The sequence below is a fragment of the Bufo gargarizans genome, chromosome 4, assembly GCF_014858855.1.
Source record: "Bufo gargarizans isolate SCDJY-AF-19 chromosome 4, ASM1485885v1, whole genome shotgun sequence".
Taxonomy (NCBI): domain Eukaryota; kingdom Metazoa; phylum Chordata; class Amphibia; order Anura; family Bufonidae; genus Bufo; species Bufo gargarizans.
This window is the reverse complement of record NC_058083.1, coordinates 138,543,071-138,564,712: the sequence shown is the minus strand read 5'-3', so window position 1 is coordinate 138,564,712 and position 21,642 is coordinate 138,543,071. Positions and strand designations below refer to the sequence as shown.

Here is a 21,642-nt window from a genome sequence, read left to right as displayed (position 1 = left end):
GATCATAATGAGGTCGACAATTACCTTTCCCAACTGGTTCAGGACCCGGCTAGAGGGACGGCCATACTGGACTTAGTATTAACCAATAGACCTGACAGAACAACCGATGTGCAGGTTTGTGGACACCTGGGAAATAGTGATCATAAAGTAATAACCTTTCAATTGTCATTCAAAAGAGCGTTTCTACAGGGAGGAACAAAAATACCAAACCAAAATTTTGCCAACTAAGAGACTTAGGCTCTGACTAACTGGGACAAAGTCCTCAAAAATAAAAATACATTCACAAAATGGGATATTTTTTAAAGCATCCTAAAATCTAATTGTGGGAGATACATACCTTATTGGAACAAGAAAAAACAAATGTGGATAAATAGAACTGTAAAGAAAGCAAAAAATGATAAAAAGAAAGCATTTAAATCACTAAAACATGTGAGGAAGCACTGAAAAACTATAAGGAAAAAAAATGAATATGTAAAAAAAAATACTGTATTTTTCGCCCCATAAGACACACTTTTTCCCCCCAAAAGTGGGGTGAAAATGCCCATGCGTCTTATGGGACGAATGCTGCCATTGAACATCGCAGTCTGCGATGCTGCAGCATCGCAGACTGCAATGTATCAGCTGGAGGGGGGAGGGAGGAGGGGCCGGTGTCATGCAAATGCGGCAGGGCCGGTGCGGTCACTGTACTCCGGCCCTGCCGCTCACTCACTTCCTTAATGCCTAAACCTTTTATAATAATAACTTTAATTGAAGTTCCAATCCCCAGCCCTATCTGTACAACTTACTAAATGTCCTGTAGCAGGCAGAGCAGGGCGGGCAGCCGGCCTTAACTCACTGATGACACGTGCCTGCGCCGCCTACTTTATTCATAAAGTAGGCGGCGCAGGCACGTGACATCAGTTAGTTACGGCCGGCCACCCGCTCTGCTCTGCCTGCTACAGGACATTTAGCAAGTAGTAAAGATGGGGCTGGGGTCGGGACTTCTATTAAAGTTATTATTATAAAAGGTTTAGGCAATAAAGCAGTGAGTAAGCGGCGGGGCCGGAGTACAGTGACTGCACAGGCCCCGACACATTTGCATGACACCGGCCCCTCCCATAGGTTTAGCTCCGGTATATTAGGGCATCTGTGGATGCCACTATTATGGAGTGGGGGATATGTGGGTGGTACTGTGATGGGGGGGGGGGGGGATCTGTGGATGGCACTGTTATGGAGAGGGGTGATCTGTGGATGGCACTGTTATGGGGAGGGGTGATCTGTGGATGGCACTGTTATGGGGTGGGGGGATATGTGGATGTCACTGTTATGGGGTGGGGGATCTGTGGGTGACACATATATAGCAGTGCCATCCACAGATCCGCCCCCCATAACAGTGCCATCCACAGATCCCCTTCCATAACAATGCCATCCACAGATCACCCCCCATAACAGTGCTATCCACAGATCACCCCCCCATAACAGTGCCATCCACAGATCCCCCCATAACAGTGCCATCCACAGATCCCCCCATAACAGTGCCATCTGCAGATCCCCCATAACAGTGCCATCCACAGATCCCCCCCATAACAGTGCCATCCACAGATCCCCCTTAGTAGTGTCATGCACAGACCACCATTAGTTCAAAACCCCAAAAAGCACACCTTTTGGTTAAAAATATTTTTTTCTTATTTTCCTCCTCAAAAACCTAGGTGTGTCTCTTATGGGCCGGTGCATCTAATAGGGCGAAAAATACGGGTAAAAGCAGCCAAACTAGAGACCGAAAGATTTGCCAAAATTGCCAAAGAGAGCAAAACTAACCCTAAAATGTTCTTCAATTTTATAAATGGTAAAAAGTATAAATCTGAAGGTGTCAGCCCTTTACAGAGTAATGAGGGGGGAGTTGCAGAGAGCGATGAGGAGAAAGCAAAGCTATTAAATTCTCCACTGTATTCACTGAAGAAAATAAACTGTCAGATGAAATGCAGAATGTAAAAGTAAATTCTCCATTAAAAGCGCCCTGTCTGACCCAGGAAAAAGTACAGAGGTGTCTTAAATTGATTAAAATAGATAAATCGCCAGGACCAGATGGCATACACCCCCATATCCTAAGAGAATTAAGTAATGTCATAGCCAGACCCTTATTTCTGATATTTAAGGACTCTATATTGACAGGGAGTGTTTGACAGGATTGGCGCATAGCAAACTTAGATTGTGAGCCCCACTGGGGACAGGTTGATGCTCATCTCTGGAATATGTCAGCACTATATAAGTGAGTATAATAAATAAATACATTTTCCATGTAAGTGTGTATACAGAGATAGCTGTCAGTCACTGATAGCTGTACACAGGGGAGGTGTTATCAGTGATTAATGGCATTATCTGTTTAAGTGTGTATGCAGAGATAGCTGTCAATCACTGATAGCTGTACACGGGGGAGGTGTTATCAGTGATTGATAGCATTCTCTGTAAGTGTGTATACAAAGATAGCAGATTGCTCTGCAGTTGGTTGTGACATATCCTCTTTAACAACAGGTTCCCCAACCCAGGAACCCAGGAGCTGCTGTATGGGAGGCACAAACCTTACCAATTACAGGCAGAAAGGGTTATCCAAGACTAATAAAGGCCTCCCAGAGTGGCCAACCCGTAGTGGAGATCATACATACCTGTTCTCCGCTGCTAGGTTCTGTGTCTAATGCTCTAGGGCCGGCTCTTCCTCTCCCTGCAGCGCAGAAAACAACATCCATTGTGACCCCTGCAGCCAATCACAGGCCCCAGCTGTGGCTTGCTCCTCTTTTGTTACATGACCAGTTGTCATGACAAAAGGGGAGCAGGTCACCGCTGCAGCCTTTGAATGCACACAGACGTTACAAGTACCAGCACAGTATATGTGCAGGGTCAGCTTTTCTAAATGTAGATGTCTCATGGTACAGAGATAGGTATTAAATAGAGTAAGCCCCTGCTTGACCAAGATCACCTTGCCGTGGTAGGTGGGCACAGTTGTGTTGTGATCAAAATATATTGGCTTAGAGTCTCAGATTTTATCAGAATGAAGTTTTAGTTTATATATAATTGTTGTATCTATTGTTATGTGAGTGCTATTATTTTCGGTGATTTCTTTAATTGTGACCATGTACAGCTGCATATTTATTGATCATATCATGTATGATTTTTTTTATTTTTTTTAGTGATTTATGTTGACTTACTAAAATAGTTTCAATGTGTATCTTGTGGTTGTTTTCTAGATTTACTCATTGATTACTGATTTTAGGTTACATTTGCTGATTTTGTGACATTTCTTCCATAGATTTTTGCTGCATTTTTGTTAAAAAATTGCATCTAATTTTTAAACAAAAAATACCATACAACACAGTAAATATCCATGGCAGCATACTGAAGCACAGCCAAAACACTCCATGAAACCAGCCCTTGATGTACCTAACTCTAGATTACACATGTACATTCAATAAAAAAACTTTTTTTTTCTGTTCTGAATCCTTCAGGAATGATTATGAAGAGCTTGCTCAAAAGTGTAAGACCTTTGCAAAGGACTTGTTGGCTCAAGCCAGGAATTCCAGGGAGCTGGAAGTGATCTTAAACCATCAGTCCAGTGATGAACCAGTGGATAAGAGGGGACTGCTTGAAGAGCGGATGAACCTAAGCCGTTTAAAGCTGGCAATCAAATACAATCAAAAAGAAGTAGGTGTATGCGGATGAGCACAAGTTCAAGTTCTTTGATGTAGTTTTTGAAGCCAAAACCAGGAGTTGATACAGAAAAGAGAAATTAAATCTGTTCTTAATAATCTTTTTCCTTTCATGGTGCACGCCTTATTTTGGTTTCAAAAACTGCACCAGAAAACTTGACTGTGTGGCCGTACCCTATCTCAGAAAAACCTGCAATGAGAAAAACAATTCACAGCAATCTATTTCCACTGCAGTGTATATACTGAGTAAACATGGGAAATGTTCTTGGCACAAACATGTCCATAAATTCTAGACGGTTCATTTTGCATTACTGGAGATAGAAAAGGGCAGCCGACTGTGTTTTCCTATACAGTTGTCTGTCTCCAAAAATGGGTATCATGAGTTTTTTTTTTTTTTTGAATATTAAGACCAGTGTTACCTGTTTTAATCTATCCCCATTGGGTTCAGATGCTTCACAATTATTAAGAGCCACACGTCTCAAAATAATTTTTTCGCAGCTGAAATTTTTGCCACCAAGGGAGCTGATGTACATTTCGGGTATAATCTATACCAGTTTCCTGGTGTAGATGGGAATAAATGCGCTGGTTCACCCCTGCCCAGCACGCCCAAAACCACAAAAAAGTCAGAAAATGTTGTGTTTTTTGGACACCGAAGTTTATATGTTCTCACTATATGTTCAGTGTGTATAAAAAATGTAAGCAATCATAAAATATACAGTTGCAAGAAAAAGTATGTGAACCCTTTGGAATGATATGGATTTCTGTACAAATTGGTGATAAAATGTGATCTGATCTTCATCTAAGTCACAACAATAAACAATAACAGTCTGCTTAAACTAATAACACACAAATAATTAAATGTTACCATGTTTTTATTGAACACACCATATAAACATTCACAGTGCAGGTGGAAAAAATATGTGAACTTCTAGACTAATGACATCTCCAAGAGCTAATTGGGGTGAGGTGTCAGCCAACTGGAGTCCAATCAATGAGATGAGATTGGAGGTGTTGGTTACATAAAAAAAACGCTCACACCAGTTCTGGGTTTGCTTTTCACGAGAAGCATTGCCTGATGTTAATGATGCCTCGCACAAAAGAGCTCTCAGAAGACCTATGATTAAGAATTGTTTACTTGCATAAAGCTGGAAAGGGTTATAAAAGTATCTCCAACAGCCTTGCTGTTCATCAGTCCAAGGTAAGACAAATTGTCTATAAATGGAGAAAGTTCAGCACTCCTGCTACTCTCCATAGGAGTGGCCATCCTCTAAAGATGACTGCGAACAGCGCAGACTGCTCAATGAGGTGGAGAAGAATCCTAGAGTGTCAGCTGAAGACTTACAAAAGTCTCTGGCATATGCTAACATCCCTAAACAAGAATGGATTTCATGGGAGGATACAACAGAGGAAGCCACTGCTGTCCAAAAAAAAAAATTGCTGCACGTTTACAGTTTGCACAAGAGCACTTGGATGTTCCACAGCAGAACTGGCAAAATATTCTGTGGACAGATGAAACCAAAGTTGAGTTATTTGGAAGAAACACACAACACTATGTGTGGAGAAAAAGAAGCACAGCACACCAACATCAAAGCCTCATGCCAACTGTGAAGTATGATGGTGGGGGCATCATGGTTTGCGGCTGCTTTGCTGCGTCAGGGCCTGGATGGATTGCTATCATCGAAGGAAAAATGAATTCCCAAGTTTATCAAGACATTTTGCAGGAGAACTTAAGGCCATCTGTCCACCAGCTGAAGCTCAACAGAAGATGGGTGTTGCAACAGAATAACGACCCAAAGCATAGAAGTAAATCAACAACAGAATGGCTTAAACAGCAGAAAATATGCCTTCTGGAGTGGCCCAGTCAGAGTCCTGACCTCAACCCGATTGAGATGCTGTGGCATGACCTCAAGAAAGCAATTCACACCAGACATCCCAAAAATATTTCTGAACTGAAACAGTTCTGTAAAGAGGAATGGTCAAGAATTACTCCTGACAGTTGTGCACGTCTGATCTGCAACTACAGGAAACGTTTGGTTGAAGTTTTTGCTGCCAAAGCAGGTTCAACCAGTTATTAAATCCAAGGGTTCACATACTTTTTCCACCTGCACTGTGAATGTTTACATGGTGTGTTCAATAAAAACATGGTGACATTTATTTTTTTGTGTGTTATTAGTTTAAGCAGACTGTGATTGTCTATTGTTGTGACTTAGATGAAGATCAAATCGCATTGTATGACCAATTTGTGCAGAAATCCATATCATTCCAAAGAGTTCACATACTTTTTCTTGCAACTGTATGCAACAAAATCACAGAAAAGGAGCACTACACTACTTGACTCCAGAACATTAGATGTACAAACGAATTCCATCTTGTGTGGCAGTCATTCTGTGGTAAGGTAGAAATGACTTGTCTTGACATACAGATGTAGCAAGCGTTATCTGAACATGTATGAATGGTGCGCCTTTCAAAGGGCTCATGCATACGACCATTGTTTTTGTCCGTATTTGATCCACATTTTTTGGGGATCAGATACGGACCCATTAGCGTCAAAGGGGCTGCAAAGGATGCGGACATCCACATCCATATGTCTGTCCCGCAGCACAAAAAAAAAAGAACATGTCCTATTCTTGTCCGTATTATGGATGAGGATAGGCCAGTTCTTTAGAGGGCCGGATGTTCCGTTTCTCATTTTCAATGGCCTGTATCCATGTTTTGTGAATCTGCAATTGGCAGATCGCAAATACGGCTACAGACGTGTGCTCGAGCCCTAATACTGAGGTGGGGTACGGTCACATGGTCAGGTTTCCTGAGGCAGTTTTGGGAGCCCAAATCTGGAGTGAATCATAAAAAGAGCGCAAGTATACAGGACAGATTCAATTTCTCCTCATTTTTGAGTCCACTCTTGGTTTTGGCTTTCATAACTGCTGTGGATTTTCAGTAATGGAACTGTGTGCGGACAATCATCATCATTTACAAAATGGAAGAGATTTTGACAGATCTCCTTCACACACTGGATGTTTTCCGCAACAAAATCCGCACATAACTTCACATGCGGTGTGGTTTTTGAAATCCAAATTGGCAGCACTTTCACCAAGATCTGCAGCATACTCCATATTATTTGATTTTGCCATGGATTTTGGCTAGATTGCAGAAAATCCACAGAGGACCTGCGATGTTTGGCTGTCCCCTACATCAGAACAGCACAGTACTGCCTAAATCTGTACAGATGGTGCTTACTACTACGGTATGTAAGACACTGAAGACAGAAGTGATAATCATGTGTGGCCATTATGGCATAGCCAGAACTCTTAAAGGGGTTGTCTCATCATGGACAATGGGGGCATATCGCTAGGATATTGTCTTATAGATGCGGGTCCCACCGCTGGGACCCGCACCTATATCGAGAACGGAGCCCCGCAAGGGAAGGAGGGCACACTGTGGAGTTCGCAGCCGCCCTCCATTCATTTTCTATGGGGACGGCGAAAATAGCCCAGAGCTGGCTCGGCTATTTCCGTCGGCCCCATAAAAATTAATGGGAGCGGGGGCCGTGCATGCGCTGTATGCTCCCATTCACTTCTATGGGGAGCCAGCTTGGTGGTAGCTAGAGCAAAGTCCTCCAACCACCACCTTGCGTGGCTCCGTTCTCGATATAGGTGCAGGTCCCAGTGGTGGAACTTGCACTTATCAGACAATGGGGGCATATCCTAGTGATATGCCCCCATTGTCCATGATGAGACAACCCCTTTAATGGCGGAGGTCACTTTAAAGGACATCTGTCAGCAGATTTGTACCCATGAAACTGGCTGACCTGTTACATGTGCTCTTGGCAGCTGAAGGCATCTGTGTTGGTCCCATGTTCATATGTGTCCATATTGCTGAGAAAAATTAAGTGTTAATATATGCAAATGAGCATCTAGGAGCAACAGGGGCGCTGCCATTACACCTAGAGGCTCTGCTCTCTCTGCAACTTCTGCGGTCTTTGCACTTTGATTGAAACATCATAACACCTGTCAAATCTGTTGACAGATGCCCTTTAAATTACCATAATAGTTGAGTTATGATGAGTATACGTCATTTACACAACACTATACAATTTTATGCTAAATTCAAATTTATTTGTGGCATATTTTTGTTATTTCAGTTTGTATCACAATCCAACTGCCAACAGTTCCTCAACACAGTCTGGTTTGGACAGTTGGCAAGCTACAGAAGGAAGCACACCTGCAAGAAGATATTGATTGTCCTCACAGTGGGGATTTGCTGGCCAATCCTTTCTCTGTGCTATCTGCTAGCCCCAAAGACACAAGTCGGCCGAATGATCCACACACCTTTCATGAAGTTTATCATCCATGGGGCATCTTACTTTACTTTCCTACTACTCCTTAACTTGTATTCCCTAGTCTACAATGAAGATAAAAAGAACACTATGGGACCAGCCTTGGAGAGAATAGACTACCTGATCATTATATGGCTTATAGGTAAGCAAAGAGTTGTGCTTGTTTTACATTAAAGGGGTTGTCTTGGGTTTTATAAGTGATGGCCTGTCCTCAGGCGATCAATGTCTGATCGGCAGGGTTCTGACACCCCACTTCCCCAGCAATCAGCTGTTCTACAGTAGCTCTGGCGTCTGAAGTCAACACCAGAACCACACACTTTAATACAACAGAGCTGTGTGATTCTGGTTCTGACCTCGGGGGCGGAAGCTATTCTGGAGCAGCTGATCAGCAGGGATGTTGGATATTTATGGCCCTTGTAAAATCCTGGACAACCCCTTTAAGAATAATCTAAATTAATGCATTGGTATTTCTATTTAAAGAGGACCACTCCTGACATCTCTGTTTTTGTACGTAAATGCATTACCACATGAATGTAAAATTCTGGAGCATCTATTTTTATAACTCCATATTGTGTCATTCCTCTGTTATTCCTGCTAGAAGTTTCTGAATAAAGGTACAGCTGGGTATTGCCAATGAAGGGTGTCATTGCACAGACCAACACTATCCAGTGGCCAGTGGCAGACTGTGTGGTACCAAAACATTTATAACAGGAGTAATAGAGGACTTGAACAACATAGAGCTGTAAGAATAGATGCTCCAGAATTCTTATTGCATGGAGTATGCAAGTAGTTACTAACACCGACATGTCAGGAGAGGCGACAGGTCCTCTTTAATGTGATGTTAATATATACCTCCGCTGACGGGATCATTTTCTAATTTACCCATTAATTAGGCTCAGGAAAAGATATTTACTATTTCACTTATTTCTTTACCTCTTGATGGTATTCTCAGAAATTGTTCATTGCACCAAAATGCATAGCTGATGCTGATGACATCTTCTGTAACATTCTCCTAGGCTTCGCAGATGTACAGTGTGTCTTTTTGTATTACACTTGGTATCTGTGTGTCTGGTTAAAACAAACGCATCCTGCTCTCTACACACTCGTTCAATATGGTTAACGTTTTGTTCACAATATTTTATTAATTTTGTTAATATCTTGCAAAAATAAACCTCACAGATGTGTCCGCACTTGATAGTAAGGCACTACTAGTGACAATACTGTTCCCCATCAAAAGTGTCCCTCAGAGCTCATCCCAAAAAATAAATCCATCTAAATACAACTAATACGTGCACAAATTAGCAACACAACATACTGTAGATAATAATGCTCTAACAGTCCTCACTGAGGCAGACTTTTTTATATTTTATAGATTTTTTGGGGAGAAAATAAATTCTAGTCTACATGATAAATGCCATTTGCTGAAGTGAGACAACCCCTTTAATTTATATAAAACATTAACACATGGTCACCCACAAAACAAGTAAAAAGGTACAAAGTATCTACAATTAGTCCAATAAATTCTAATAGAGACAAGATTAATCTTCCTAAGACCTCTTTCACACGAACGTGTGCGCTCCGTTGCCGTATTGCGGACGCCATTTGTGGATCCGCAATACACGTGCGCCGTTCCGTGGGCATTCCGCATCACGGATGCGGGCCCATTCATTTGAATAGGTCCGCAAATCTGGAGATGCGGAACAGAAGCACGGAATGGAACTCTACGGAAGCACTCCACTTCCGTGGGGTTTCGTTTCGTACTTCCGTTACGCAAAAAGATAGAACATGTCCTATATTTTTGCGAAACGGGCGGATCTCAGACCCATTAAAGTGAATGGGTCTGCGATCCGCTGCGGCTTCCCCACGGTTGGTGTTCGTGCATTGCAAATTGCGGACCGCAGCACGGCCACAGGGCGCACACGTTCGTGTGCAAGAGGCCTAAGGCTACTTTCACACTTGCATTGTTTTTTTCCAGTATTGAGATCCGGCAGAGGATCTCAATACCGGAAAAAAATCTTTCTGTTTAGTCCTCATGCATTCTGAATGGAAATAGAGATTCTTTCAGAATGCATCAGGATGTTCCGGCAGTATTCTGTTTTGTAACCGGACACAAAACCGCTACAAGTTGCAGTTTTGTGTCTGGTCATGAAACAGAAAAAAATGGATCCAGCACAGAAAACAATGTAAGTCAATGGTGACAGATCCGTTTTTTTATGGAGCTTAAAAAAAAACGGACCATTGACTTTTAATGTATTTAGTGATGGTTCGCTTTTTTTCCATTTTGATTTCACACAACAGCATACTAACAGAATAGATACATCCTGATGTGCAAAATCACAACTGATCCGTTTAATTCCGGTATAGAGACTCTTTGCCGGATCTCAATACCGGAATTAACAAAGCAAGTGCGAAAGTAGCCTAAGTGTAATCCTATGTATATATAGATAAAGCAATAAAGTATAGGACAAACCGTAGATAATTAATTACAAGAGACAGGCAGGGGAAAGGGGAGTTACAAGGCAAATATCACTGCAGAAAAAATGATTACAAAGGGAGTCTGTGAAGTTTCTCATTCATCCAGGTGATGGTATATCAGTAGTAATAATTGAGAGAAACTGGACTTGTATTTTTTCTTGAAGACATTTTACTAGACATTGACTTTCTCAAGTAGAATTAAATACTTGGGACTCATGCGTCAGTCATGGAGGTAAGGTGTTGATTGATTGCGTTTGCATGACTAAAACTATTAGGTCCTTTTCACACGAGCGAGTTTTCCGCACGGGTGCAATGCGTGACGTGAACACATAGCACCCGCACTGAATCCTGACCCATTCATTTCAATGGGTCTGTGTACATGAGCGTTGTTTTTCACGCATCAGTTCTGCGTTGCGTGAAAATCACAGCATGTTCTATATTCTGAGTTTTTCACGCAGCCCTCACCCTATAGAAGTGAATGAGGCTGCGTGAAAAACACATTGCATCCGCAAGCAAGTGCGGATGCGATGCGTTTTTCACTGATGGTTGCTAAGAGATGTTGTTTGTAAACATTCAGTTTTTGATAATGCGCGTGAAAAACGCATCAAAACGCATTGCACACGCACGGAAAAAACTGAACAACTAAATGCAATCGCAGATAAAACTGACTGAACTTGCTTGCAAAATAGTGTGAGTTTCACTGAACGCACTCTGAACGCATCCAGCCTCAATCCGCAACGCCCGTGTGAAACCAGCCTTAGGCCCCTTTCACACAAGTGAGTTTTCCGCGCGGGTGCAATGCGTGACTTGAACGCATAGCACCCGCACTGAATCCTGACCCATTCATGTCAATGGGTCTGTGTACATGAGCGTTTTTTTTTTCATGCATCAGTTCTGCGTTGCGTAAAAAATGCAGCATGTTCTATATTCAGCGTTTTTAACGCAGCCCTGGCCCCATAGAAATGAATGGGACTTCAATGAAAAATGCACTTTTCTTTTAACTTTATTTCTGTCCCACCCTGGGACGTCAACTTTTGAGTGTCTGATCCCCTCTGCAATGCATTACAATACATCTGTATTGTAATTGTGAAAATCAGGAGTTTGAGCAGCTCTCACTGATATAGCGCGGACCGGCTCCTTCACCCGAAGTAGGAGAAATATAGATATGAGGAAAAAAAGGAATTGTTGGTCCAGCTTGTATTCGTGGTAATCCAAAGCTTTATTCAATATTCAGTAAAATCCAGGTACAGGAATGCAGGTCTACATGTTTCAGGCACAATAAAATCCTAGCCCTTACTCATGACATTTTCCAGTACACTGCAGGAAGTTTTTATAGAGAGGAGGGAGGGACTGACTTTCTCACCTGAGATAATCAGGCTGAGGTTCAACCACTCCCATCCCATCCACAAAACAACACTCAATTAAAAGCAAACCATAAATTTATGTAGTTTATAAAAACATAAAAAGGAATAACAATGACATATTCAGAAAAAAAAATATATAGTAATGATGACGGAACTGGGTGAGAAAAATGAGAAAGGAGGAATACTATATGATCCATGGTTTAAAGATCAATATTGTAGGATGAGGTCAAGTTTTTTATTCAGACCATGGGGTTGGCGACTTTCTAACTGGAAAATCCAGTAGGATTCTCTATTCAGAAGTTTGCGTTTTCTGTCACCACCTCTTAAAGGTTTTTTGACTTTTTCAATACCTTGTGCTGACATATATGAGACATCCCCACCATGCACTGTGGCAAAGTGGAGACTTGCCGCAGATACATTGCGGTTTGCATGGTGCGGTATGTCTGATATATGTTTTCTAATGCACGTTTTTATGGCATTTGTTGTACATCCTATATATTGCAGCTTGCATTTAGTGCATGTTATGCAATAAATAGCAAAAGTAGTGTTGCAATTGAGAAAGGAGTGAATCTTAAAAGTCTGGCCATTAACAGTAGATTCAAAATTCTGGCTGATTTTCATGTATTTGCAACAAATACAAATGGAATGACCACATTTGTAGTTCCCCTTTGTAGATAACCAAGTGCTCTGAGTAGAGCAAGATTTGTCATTTCTAAAAAGGGAGGGACTTACTGAGCTAGCTATGGTGGGTGCTTTTTTAGCTGCACATTTTACGCCTTTTTGTGCCATTGCTGCCCATGCCTTGTCGCAGGCCAGAACCGGAAAGAGTTTTTTTACAATATTACAAATTTGGGTGTATTCTTTGCTATATTGTGTTACAAAAATATTTTTTCTTTCATAATTCAATGTCTCTCTGATATTGTGACTGTGTTTTTTCACATTAGTAGTTAATAGTGAATTTCTGTCAATATTTGATACCTCTCTATTGCATTTGTCCAACATTTTTTGTGAATAAGCCCTATGTGTCAATCTTTTAATAATATCTTCTGCCTCTGTTCTGTAGGCTGACTCGTCACTGCAATTCCTTCTGGCTCTAATTAATTCTCCCTTAGGTATATTCCTGATGGTATGTGTAGGATGGCATGATTGTGCATGCAGTAGTGTATTACCAGCTGTTTGCTTTCTGTGTGTGCTGGTGTATATGGAGGCTGTGGCGGAGTCCCCCCTGAGTCTGAGATCTAAAAATTCGATGTTATTCGTACTGTGTTGAACGGTAAATTGGATACCATCTACACAGGAATCCAGATAATCCGTGAACAGTGGTACGGCCGCCACATCGCCCGACCAGATAAAGATCAGGTCGTCGATGTAACGGCCATACCACCTCACGTGATCCGAAAAGGGATTAGTGTCGATGAGGAGAAAGCTCCTCTCCCACCATGCCATGAAAATATTAGCGATGGAGGGAGAGAACTTGGCCCCCATCGACACCCCTGATGTCTGCAGGAAAAACTTTCCATCAAACATGAAGTAATTTCGTCTCAGTAGGAAGTCCACCACAGCCACCACATACTCTGATAGCACCACAGAGAAATTTCCAAAGTTTTCCAAAAACCAAACCAGGGAGGTATGGACCATATTATGAGGGATGCTGGGGTAAAGTGCAATTACATCCGCAGTGACCCAAGAGTATTTCTGGGACCATTCCAACTCCTGTATTGCTTGTAAAACTGATTTGGTATCCCTTAAAAAACCAGGAATATTGGGGATCAAAGGTTGCAGTAACGAGTCAACCCACTGGCAGAGACGTTCAGAGTAGGACCCTATGCCTGAGACAATTGGTCTCAGGGGGGGTGGAAAAATTAATTTGTGGACTTTTGGTAAGGCATGTAGAATAGGGGTGACAGGAAAGGCAACAAAAATATAATCCTGATCTTTTTGGCTAAGAATGCCCAAATTGAAACCATGCATCAATAGAGTTTTCAATTCTGGTTGAAAGGAGGGGAGCGGGTCACCTGATAAACTCATAATATGGTCCATACCTCCCTGGTTTGGTTTTTGGAAAACTTTGGAAATTTCTCTGTGGTGCTATCAGAGTATGTGGTGGCTGTGGTGGACTTCCTACTGAGACGAAATTACTTCATGTTTGATGGAAAGTTTTTCCTGCAGACATCAGGGGTGTCGATGGGGGCCAAGTTCTCTCCCTCCATCGCTAATATTTTCATGGCATGGTGGGAGAGGAGCTTTCTCCTCATCGACACTAATCCCTTTTCGGATCACGTGAGGTGGTATGGCCGTTACATCGACGACCTGATCTTTATCTGGTCGGGCGATGTGGCGGCCGTACCACTGTTCACGGATTATCTGAATTCCTGTGTAGATGGTATCCAATTTACCGTTCAACACAGTACGAATAACATCGAATTTTTAGATTTCAGACTCAGGGGGGACTCCGCCACAGCCTCCATATACACCAGCACACACAGAAAGCAAACAGCTGGTAATACACTACTGCATGCACAATCATGCCATCCTACACATACCATCAGGAATATACCTAAGGGAGAATTAATTAGAGCCAGAAGGAATTGCAGTGACGAGTCAGCCTACAGAACAGAGGCAGAAGATATTATTAAAAGATTGACACATAGGGCTTATTCACAAAAAATGTTGGACAAATGCAATAGAGAGGTATCAAATATTGACAGAAATTCACTATTAACTACTAATGTGAAAAAACACAGTCACAATATCAGAGAGACATTGAATTATGAAAGAAAAAATATTTTTGTAACACAATATAGCAAAGAATACACCCAAATTTGTAATATTGTAAAAAAACACTTTCCGGTTCTGGCCTGCGACAAGGCATGGGCAGCAATGGCACAAAAAGGCGTAAAATGTGCAGCTAAAAAAGCACCCACCATAGCTAGCTCAGTAAGTCCCTCCCTTTTTAGAAATGACAAATCTTGCTCTACTCAGAGCACTTGGTTATCTACAAAGGGGAACTACAAATGTGGTCATTCCATTTGTATTTGTTGCAAATACATGAAAATCAGCCAGAATTTTGAATCTACTGTTAATGGCCAGACTTTTAAGATTCACTCCTTTCTCAATTGCAACACTACTTTTGCTATTTATTGCATAACATGCACTAAATGCAAGCTGCAATATATAGGATGTACAACAAATGCCATAAAAACGCGCATTAGAAAACATATATCAGACATACCGCACCATGCAAACCGCAATGTATCTGCGGCAAGTCTCCACTTTGCTACAGTGCATGGTGGGGATGTCTCATATATGTCAGCACAAGGTATTGAAAAAGTCAAAAAACCTTTAAGAGGTGGTGACAGAAAACGCAAACTTCTGAATAGAGAATCCTACTGGATTTTCCAGTTAGAAAGTCGCCAACCCCATGGTCTGAATAAAAAACTTGACCTCATCCTACAATATTGATCTTTAAACCATGGATCATATAGTATTCCTCCTTTCTCATTTTTCTCACCCAGTTCCGTCATCATTACTATATATATTTTTTTCTGAATATGTCATTATTATTCCTTTTTATGTTTTTATAAACTACATAAATTTATGGTTTGCTTTTAATTGAGTGTTGTTTTGTGGATGGGATGGGAGTGGTTGAACCTCAGCCTGATTATCTCAGGTGAGAAAGTCAGTCCCTCCCTCCTCTCTATAAAAACTTCCTGCAGTGTACTGGAAAATGTCATGAGTAAGGGCTAGGATTTTATTGTGCCTGAAACATGTAGACCTGCATTCCTGTACCTGGATTTTACTGAATATTGAATAAAGCTTTGGATTACCACGAATACAAGCTGGACCAACAATTCCTTTTTTTCCTCATATCTGTATTGTAATGCATTGCCTGTTAGTGTATTACACTAAGTAATACACTAACAGGTTGCCTGGATCTCCTTGGCCCCCGTAGAAGGTAGGTCCCGATGCTGTGGAAGGCATTGGGCAGCCTGTGCATGGCATCGGACTGCCTTGTCGCCCATTGGGTCCCCGCCATAGCAGCGCGGGGACCCGATGGGCTCCTTCATCCGCCGCATGCACCTTCTATGCCATGGTCAGCGCTGACCGCAGCATAGAAGGGGTTAGTCCACCGGCATCAGCTTTTACAGCGTTGTTAACAGGCCTGGTTATCAGGGACTGCCAGGCCCCTGCAGAGATCGGGCATGCCCGATCACCATGACATAATAGTACGTCAAAATTAGGCAAGTCACTTGCCGCCATGACGTACTATTAGGTCATATGACGAGTAGGGGTTAAGGACGAGGCCAATTTTTGTGTTTGCATTAATGTTTTTTTCTCCCCGTCTTCAAAGAGCCACAACTTTTAAAATTTTCCTTTTACATAGCCATATGAGGACTTATTTTTTGTAGGACAAGTTATTTTATTTTTACTGGAAAGCAAGAAAAACCCAGTTCTGCCATTATTTTTGGGGTTTGTTTTTACAGCATTCAAAATACACTACAAATTACAAGACAACCTGATACTGCTGTTTTTTTCCTTACGGCATTCACCTTGCTGGAAAAATATTTTCATATTTTATTTTCTAATGTATTAGACATTTTTGATTATGGCAATAAATTTACTCTTTTATAGTTTTTTTTTATATGTAAAATTGAAAACCTGGGGTGATTAGAATGTTTTGCTTTTGTGTTTTTTTTGTTAAAACTTTTTTCTTACTACAATCATTTTTCGACCCCTTAGGGGACTTGAACATACAATTCTCTGATCTCTTGTACCATGGACTGCAATGGAATACTATCGCAATCTATGGGATTTTCACTGGTCATCTGTCAAACTGTGCCACAGGCTTCACAAGGCTCCTCCAATCTATCATAGCAAAACATCAGAGCCCAGCGATTTTGCGGTGGGGCCTTTGATCAGAGGACAGAGTGAGCCCCCTTAATCTATCTAACTGTATCCATAACACCAATAGAATTCAATGGAAAGCCCCTGTAAATGTCTAATGCTGCCCATCTTGGCTTCAGGGGACAATCATGCTTCTGTGGATATCCCATAAATGTCTAAAGTAGGAAGACATTCTTAAGACGTACCTGAGTTTCCAAAAAAAGCACAATGGCTGTGCGTTTTCATACAATCTTAACTGTGAAGAAGCAGTTCTATTTTTGGGTTCCCTAATGTCTTGCTCAGCCATATTATTCCCTGTTTCAGCTGCAGAGCTAGATTCATTTCACTGAGAAGCAGTCTCACTTCTGTTAAATCTGCCAGCTGTGACCTCACGTCCCTTATTTCCCACAGTTTTTTTTTCAGCTCCAGAATTCACAGAGCAAAATATAAAGGGGGAAACCACACATACAGAAACACAGAAGTCTCCTATAATCTGAAGAAAGCATTGTAGATGCAGTTGTTTTATCAGGATCTCAGCTAACTCTGACATGCCCCCACTTCCTCTCCGCCTTCTTCTGTGTGTCTGTTACCAGGGATGGATCTTGCCAGACAGCAGGCAGTGGACTGCAAGTTAGGTAGAAGTGAGACCCCTAGTGGTCATGACTTTACAACTTTTTTTCAGGTGGATGCAGGCAGATTTTTTAAAATAAAGTGATTTAGAAATTTGCTACTTACAATTTTTTCTATTAAATTTTATGAAATGTATACAGCGAGTTGATCATCAGTGTAGGCTTTCTTCATGAGAACCTCTAGATTCTCTGTGGTGTTCTGGGAATCCCTTGTATAAGCAGCCAGCTTTGTTTGTTGTATGGCTTGCTGTAACATTCAGATCAAATAAGTGATTACATTTGGTCAGCCACACACACAGTCCACATTATCCTCTGCCAAGCACCACATCACTTTTCTCCATCATCCCAACTTTTTATAAATGACCTCAACTGTTTGCTGAGCTGCGGCCAGGCTTGGAATAAGACCATCATGTTTACAAGGATCTGTGTACTAACAGTTATGACGCTCACAAGCGCAACAGAAAAGAGTCTTTTTAATCTCTGTGCTTCTAGTCTTCAAATAATGAAGACTACTCTATGTGAAGGTCAAGACGTCTGATCATGGTATTGACCAGGCAGATCAAATAAGCTTTTTCTGCGACGATGTTCAAAGTAAACGTAAATGATGTTGTGTAATGTGTGTTTACTACTGTCCATGTACAAAAAAGTACCACTAAGCAAATACAGTGACACGTTACACTATTAATTGCTTCTGGGACGACCATTGTATGTTGAAACTTGAGTCAATAACTCCATGAAAAAACAAGCAATTGGTTCCAAAGCTCCAAAATATCACCCCCGGATAAGAGAAAATAAAGATTTAAGCAAAATAAGCAGATAATTTAGGGTAGTTTTAAACTTGCATTTATCAGATCCAGCAGAGAACAGCCTGCCGGAGTTCACCGGATCCAGCCTAGCCCGATACTGTTGTTCATCGCAGGACCCCATTAACTATAATGGCATCCGTCCAGGATCCGTCCGGTCTCTGGCATGTCGGGTATATAAAGCAAATGCTTTATATATATATATATATATATATATAAAAACGGATCAAAAGAAAAATTATGCTAATTATATTGATCCGCGATATAGACATAAACATCTCCAAGAGTTCGATCGAGAACCTAATTATTTTGTGCAATCAGTAAAACAGGGTACAAGCATTTATGCAAAAATATAAATGGTTTATTATACAATAGTTTAAAATACAATAAAAAATGTATTAACGTAGATTTCAATAATATACAATTATATGCAGTACCCAGAATTCGCCACTTCATGGTGCCAACAAAACACTACTCAACCAACACAAGAATATTATGCAATACGGCTTTAAAATTGTGAGAGATATAAAATCAATGGATTATGCGCAAAAATTCAATCAAGAAAATGACAGATACAAGCCCTTGCTCTGGGGTCTGGGGTAGTATTGCAACAAAACTTATAAATTATTGGCTTGATATCAAACTAGGGAATATAAAGATTCCCAACAGAGAGTTTCTCCAATATTATCCCCTTTAGGCTACTTTCACACTAGCGTTCGGCTAGCATTCGATCGGATCCGTTCTGAACGGATCCGATCATAATAATGCAGACGGAGGCTCCGTTCAGTACGGATCCGTCTGCATTATTTTAGCAAAAAAAAGCTAAGTGTGAAAATAGCCTAGTACGGATCCGTCCAGACTTTCAATGTAAAGTCAATGGGGGACGGATCCGCTTGAAGATTGAGCCACATTGTGGCATCTTCAAACGGATCCGTCCCCATTGACTTACATTGAAAGTCTGGACGGATCCGCACGGATCCGCACGCCTCCGAACGGCCAGGCGGACACCCGAACGCTGCAAGCAGCGTTCAGCTGTCCGCCTGTCCGTGCGGAGGCGAGCGGAGCGGAGGCTGAACGCCACCAGACTGATGCAGTCTGAGCGGATCCGCCTCCATTCAGACTGCATCAGGGCTGGACGGCTGCGTTCGGGTCCGCTCGTGAGCTCCTTCAAACGGAGCTCACGAACGGAAACCCGAACGCTAGTGTGAAAGTAGCCTAATTCAGTTATATGCATCGTAACTGAAATCAAGCAAAAATATTGATGTAGCAACTAATGTTACACGTCCGCAAATGAGCGAGTATCTGGCTAAGTATCAAGCCAATTAATTTAGATCAATACTACATAAAGCAAAATATACATTACCCAAGGGTCAAGTGATGTGCAGAGTCTTGGGGCAGTCAGCTCTCAAAACTTTTTCTGATAATCCAAATCTTTCTTCAGAGATCTCCCTCTCTTTCTTTGTTTTTTTTCTCTTTCTGTATTTCTTTTTGGAATCTGGTTTCTTAACCCAAAACTTATCAGATGAACACACCTTCCTAGTTTGGAACTTTTCAATCATTGTTGGATGGGTGTGTGCATTGATAAGGAATGTGATGTCATAATACTACCCAGAATGCACTTTTGCTACTGGTGTAGTATTAACTGCTCATATCTAGGTGGCACTGTTGTATCAGCTATAAGCATCATACCATTAAGGGTTAAGTCATACATGCCTGATATTTTTTATACTACACATCTCTGATATCTGCAAGCCTTGTCTTACAGCCGAGGGACAAACTTTGATACATGAATGTATACTTAGAGGAACATCTAGACAATTCTCAAACTGTGGAATTCATGTTCAGATAAGAAATACAATGGAGCCTCTAAATCTGCAGGTGCCGTGTATCTTCTAACTGTCTAAATATATAATAGATTGTTACAATAACACTAGCTCTTTGAGCGGCACGGTAATCTTCCCATGGACTTACTCCGGCCTACATGAACATCCTTACAAAATAGTGAATATAAATCAACATTGCTCTTAAAGGCAATGCATACCCATTACAATTAAAATAAGTAGATATAACAGTTTACACTTATGGAAAAGGCACAACAGGCATGAGTGTGGGGTTTTGGCTGGAAAAAAAAGGTGGTGTTCTTTGCCTGAACAGCCTGACAGATCTCATAAAAGCAAGTGTGAAACTAGACTAAGACAGATAAAGCAAGTCCTTACATATAGCATTCAGAAACAGATGCTAGAAGCTGTAAATCACTTTCTATGATACAGAAAAAAGCTTCTTCAAGTCCTGTATATCACACAATGAAAAATAAAATGTATCGATCCTCCCCTGATATCCAAAGAAGCAGCTCATCCTGGTACAGACAGAAGGCAGTACACTTTAGTGTAAAGCAGAGCTACAAGACAGAAGCCAATATAGGTTTTACCAGAGAAATTACCATGTTGATGAGGCATTGGCCCAGGAAAGTCTATTGCTGAAAATATTTTATCCTGAGAAGTCTCTGTATCTTGAGAGGCGCCTATATCTCTTTCCCCAAGATCATTTTGGTTATTGAATAAGTGTCACTGTGATGCAAAAATCTGAAATGTTCAATCAATTTCAATCTCTTGGTGACTATTCAAATAAATGATCACCCATGTAATGCTTGAAGGCACTGGGTCTGCTAGAATGTCTCTCTATTCTGGCTTATAGATGAGGATTCTGAACACTGGGTGCCCCCCATATTGTCCATACATGACTACTTCTTTAAACCCCTGCTAATCCTGTATATTGGCTTTTGTGTTTAAGGTCTATATTTCTTGATTAAAAGGGCTTTTCCCAAAGTACAATATTAATGATCATCAATATCTGATAAGTTGTTTGAGTTGGTCCCTGTGCTCTGCTGAGCACTGTGGCCTCTTCCTAGACCGGTAACGTCATGTTTATTGATAACATGGCCTATGTGCAGCTGAGTCCCTTTCAGGTGAATGAGCCTGGGCTGCAGTACCAAGAACAACTACCATACAATGTATGGCACTATGCTTGGTTTCCTGTGAGAAGGCCAAAACTCTCACAGTAGTGGCGTGGCCTCCTCAAACAGTTGATAGGTGACAGTGCCTGGAGTCAGACCTTCACTGATCAGATATTAATAACCTACTGTGGTACAGTATATGCTCACCTTTTATTGTTAGTTGGTTCACCCATTTCTGCCATATATACTCATTGACAAAAAAAAAACGCACCAAGAAGGAGTTGTTAGATTTGAAAGAAGCTTTATACGTGTAAATGTAATGATGATATATGTAAATAATTACAGTATTCGAGGGAAAGGATGTTTATTTGAATTAACTGTACAGTTGAAAGGAGGCTCTAACGCCCTGTTGGGTCTCCTCTAGCCTGGACACAAGATGAGATATGGTTGGTATCCTCTTGCAAATTTGCCCACCAACAGATGTTGCAGTTGGGCCTGTTGATTCTGCACACTAGTAG

At 41.3% G+C, this 21,642-nt stretch overlaps 1 protein-coding gene across 2 annotated transcripts in view; it reads left to right on the top strand.

Moving 5' to 3' along the window:
* The window catches only part of TRPC1 (transient receptor potential cation channel subfamily C member 1), a 159,578-nt gene that overhangs the window by 68,552 nt on the left and 69,384 nt on the right, over positions 1-21,642 (top strand). For both annotated transcript variants that reach the window (XM_044289916.1, XM_044289915.1), the window contains 2 exons: positions 3,480-3,675; positions 7,822-8,158. In XM_044289916.1, the coding sequence (XP_044145851.1) occupies positions 3,480-3,675; positions 7,822-8,158 (533 nt within the window). The remainder of the gene's footprint in view (positions 1-3,479; positions 3,676-7,821; positions 8,159-21,642) is intronic.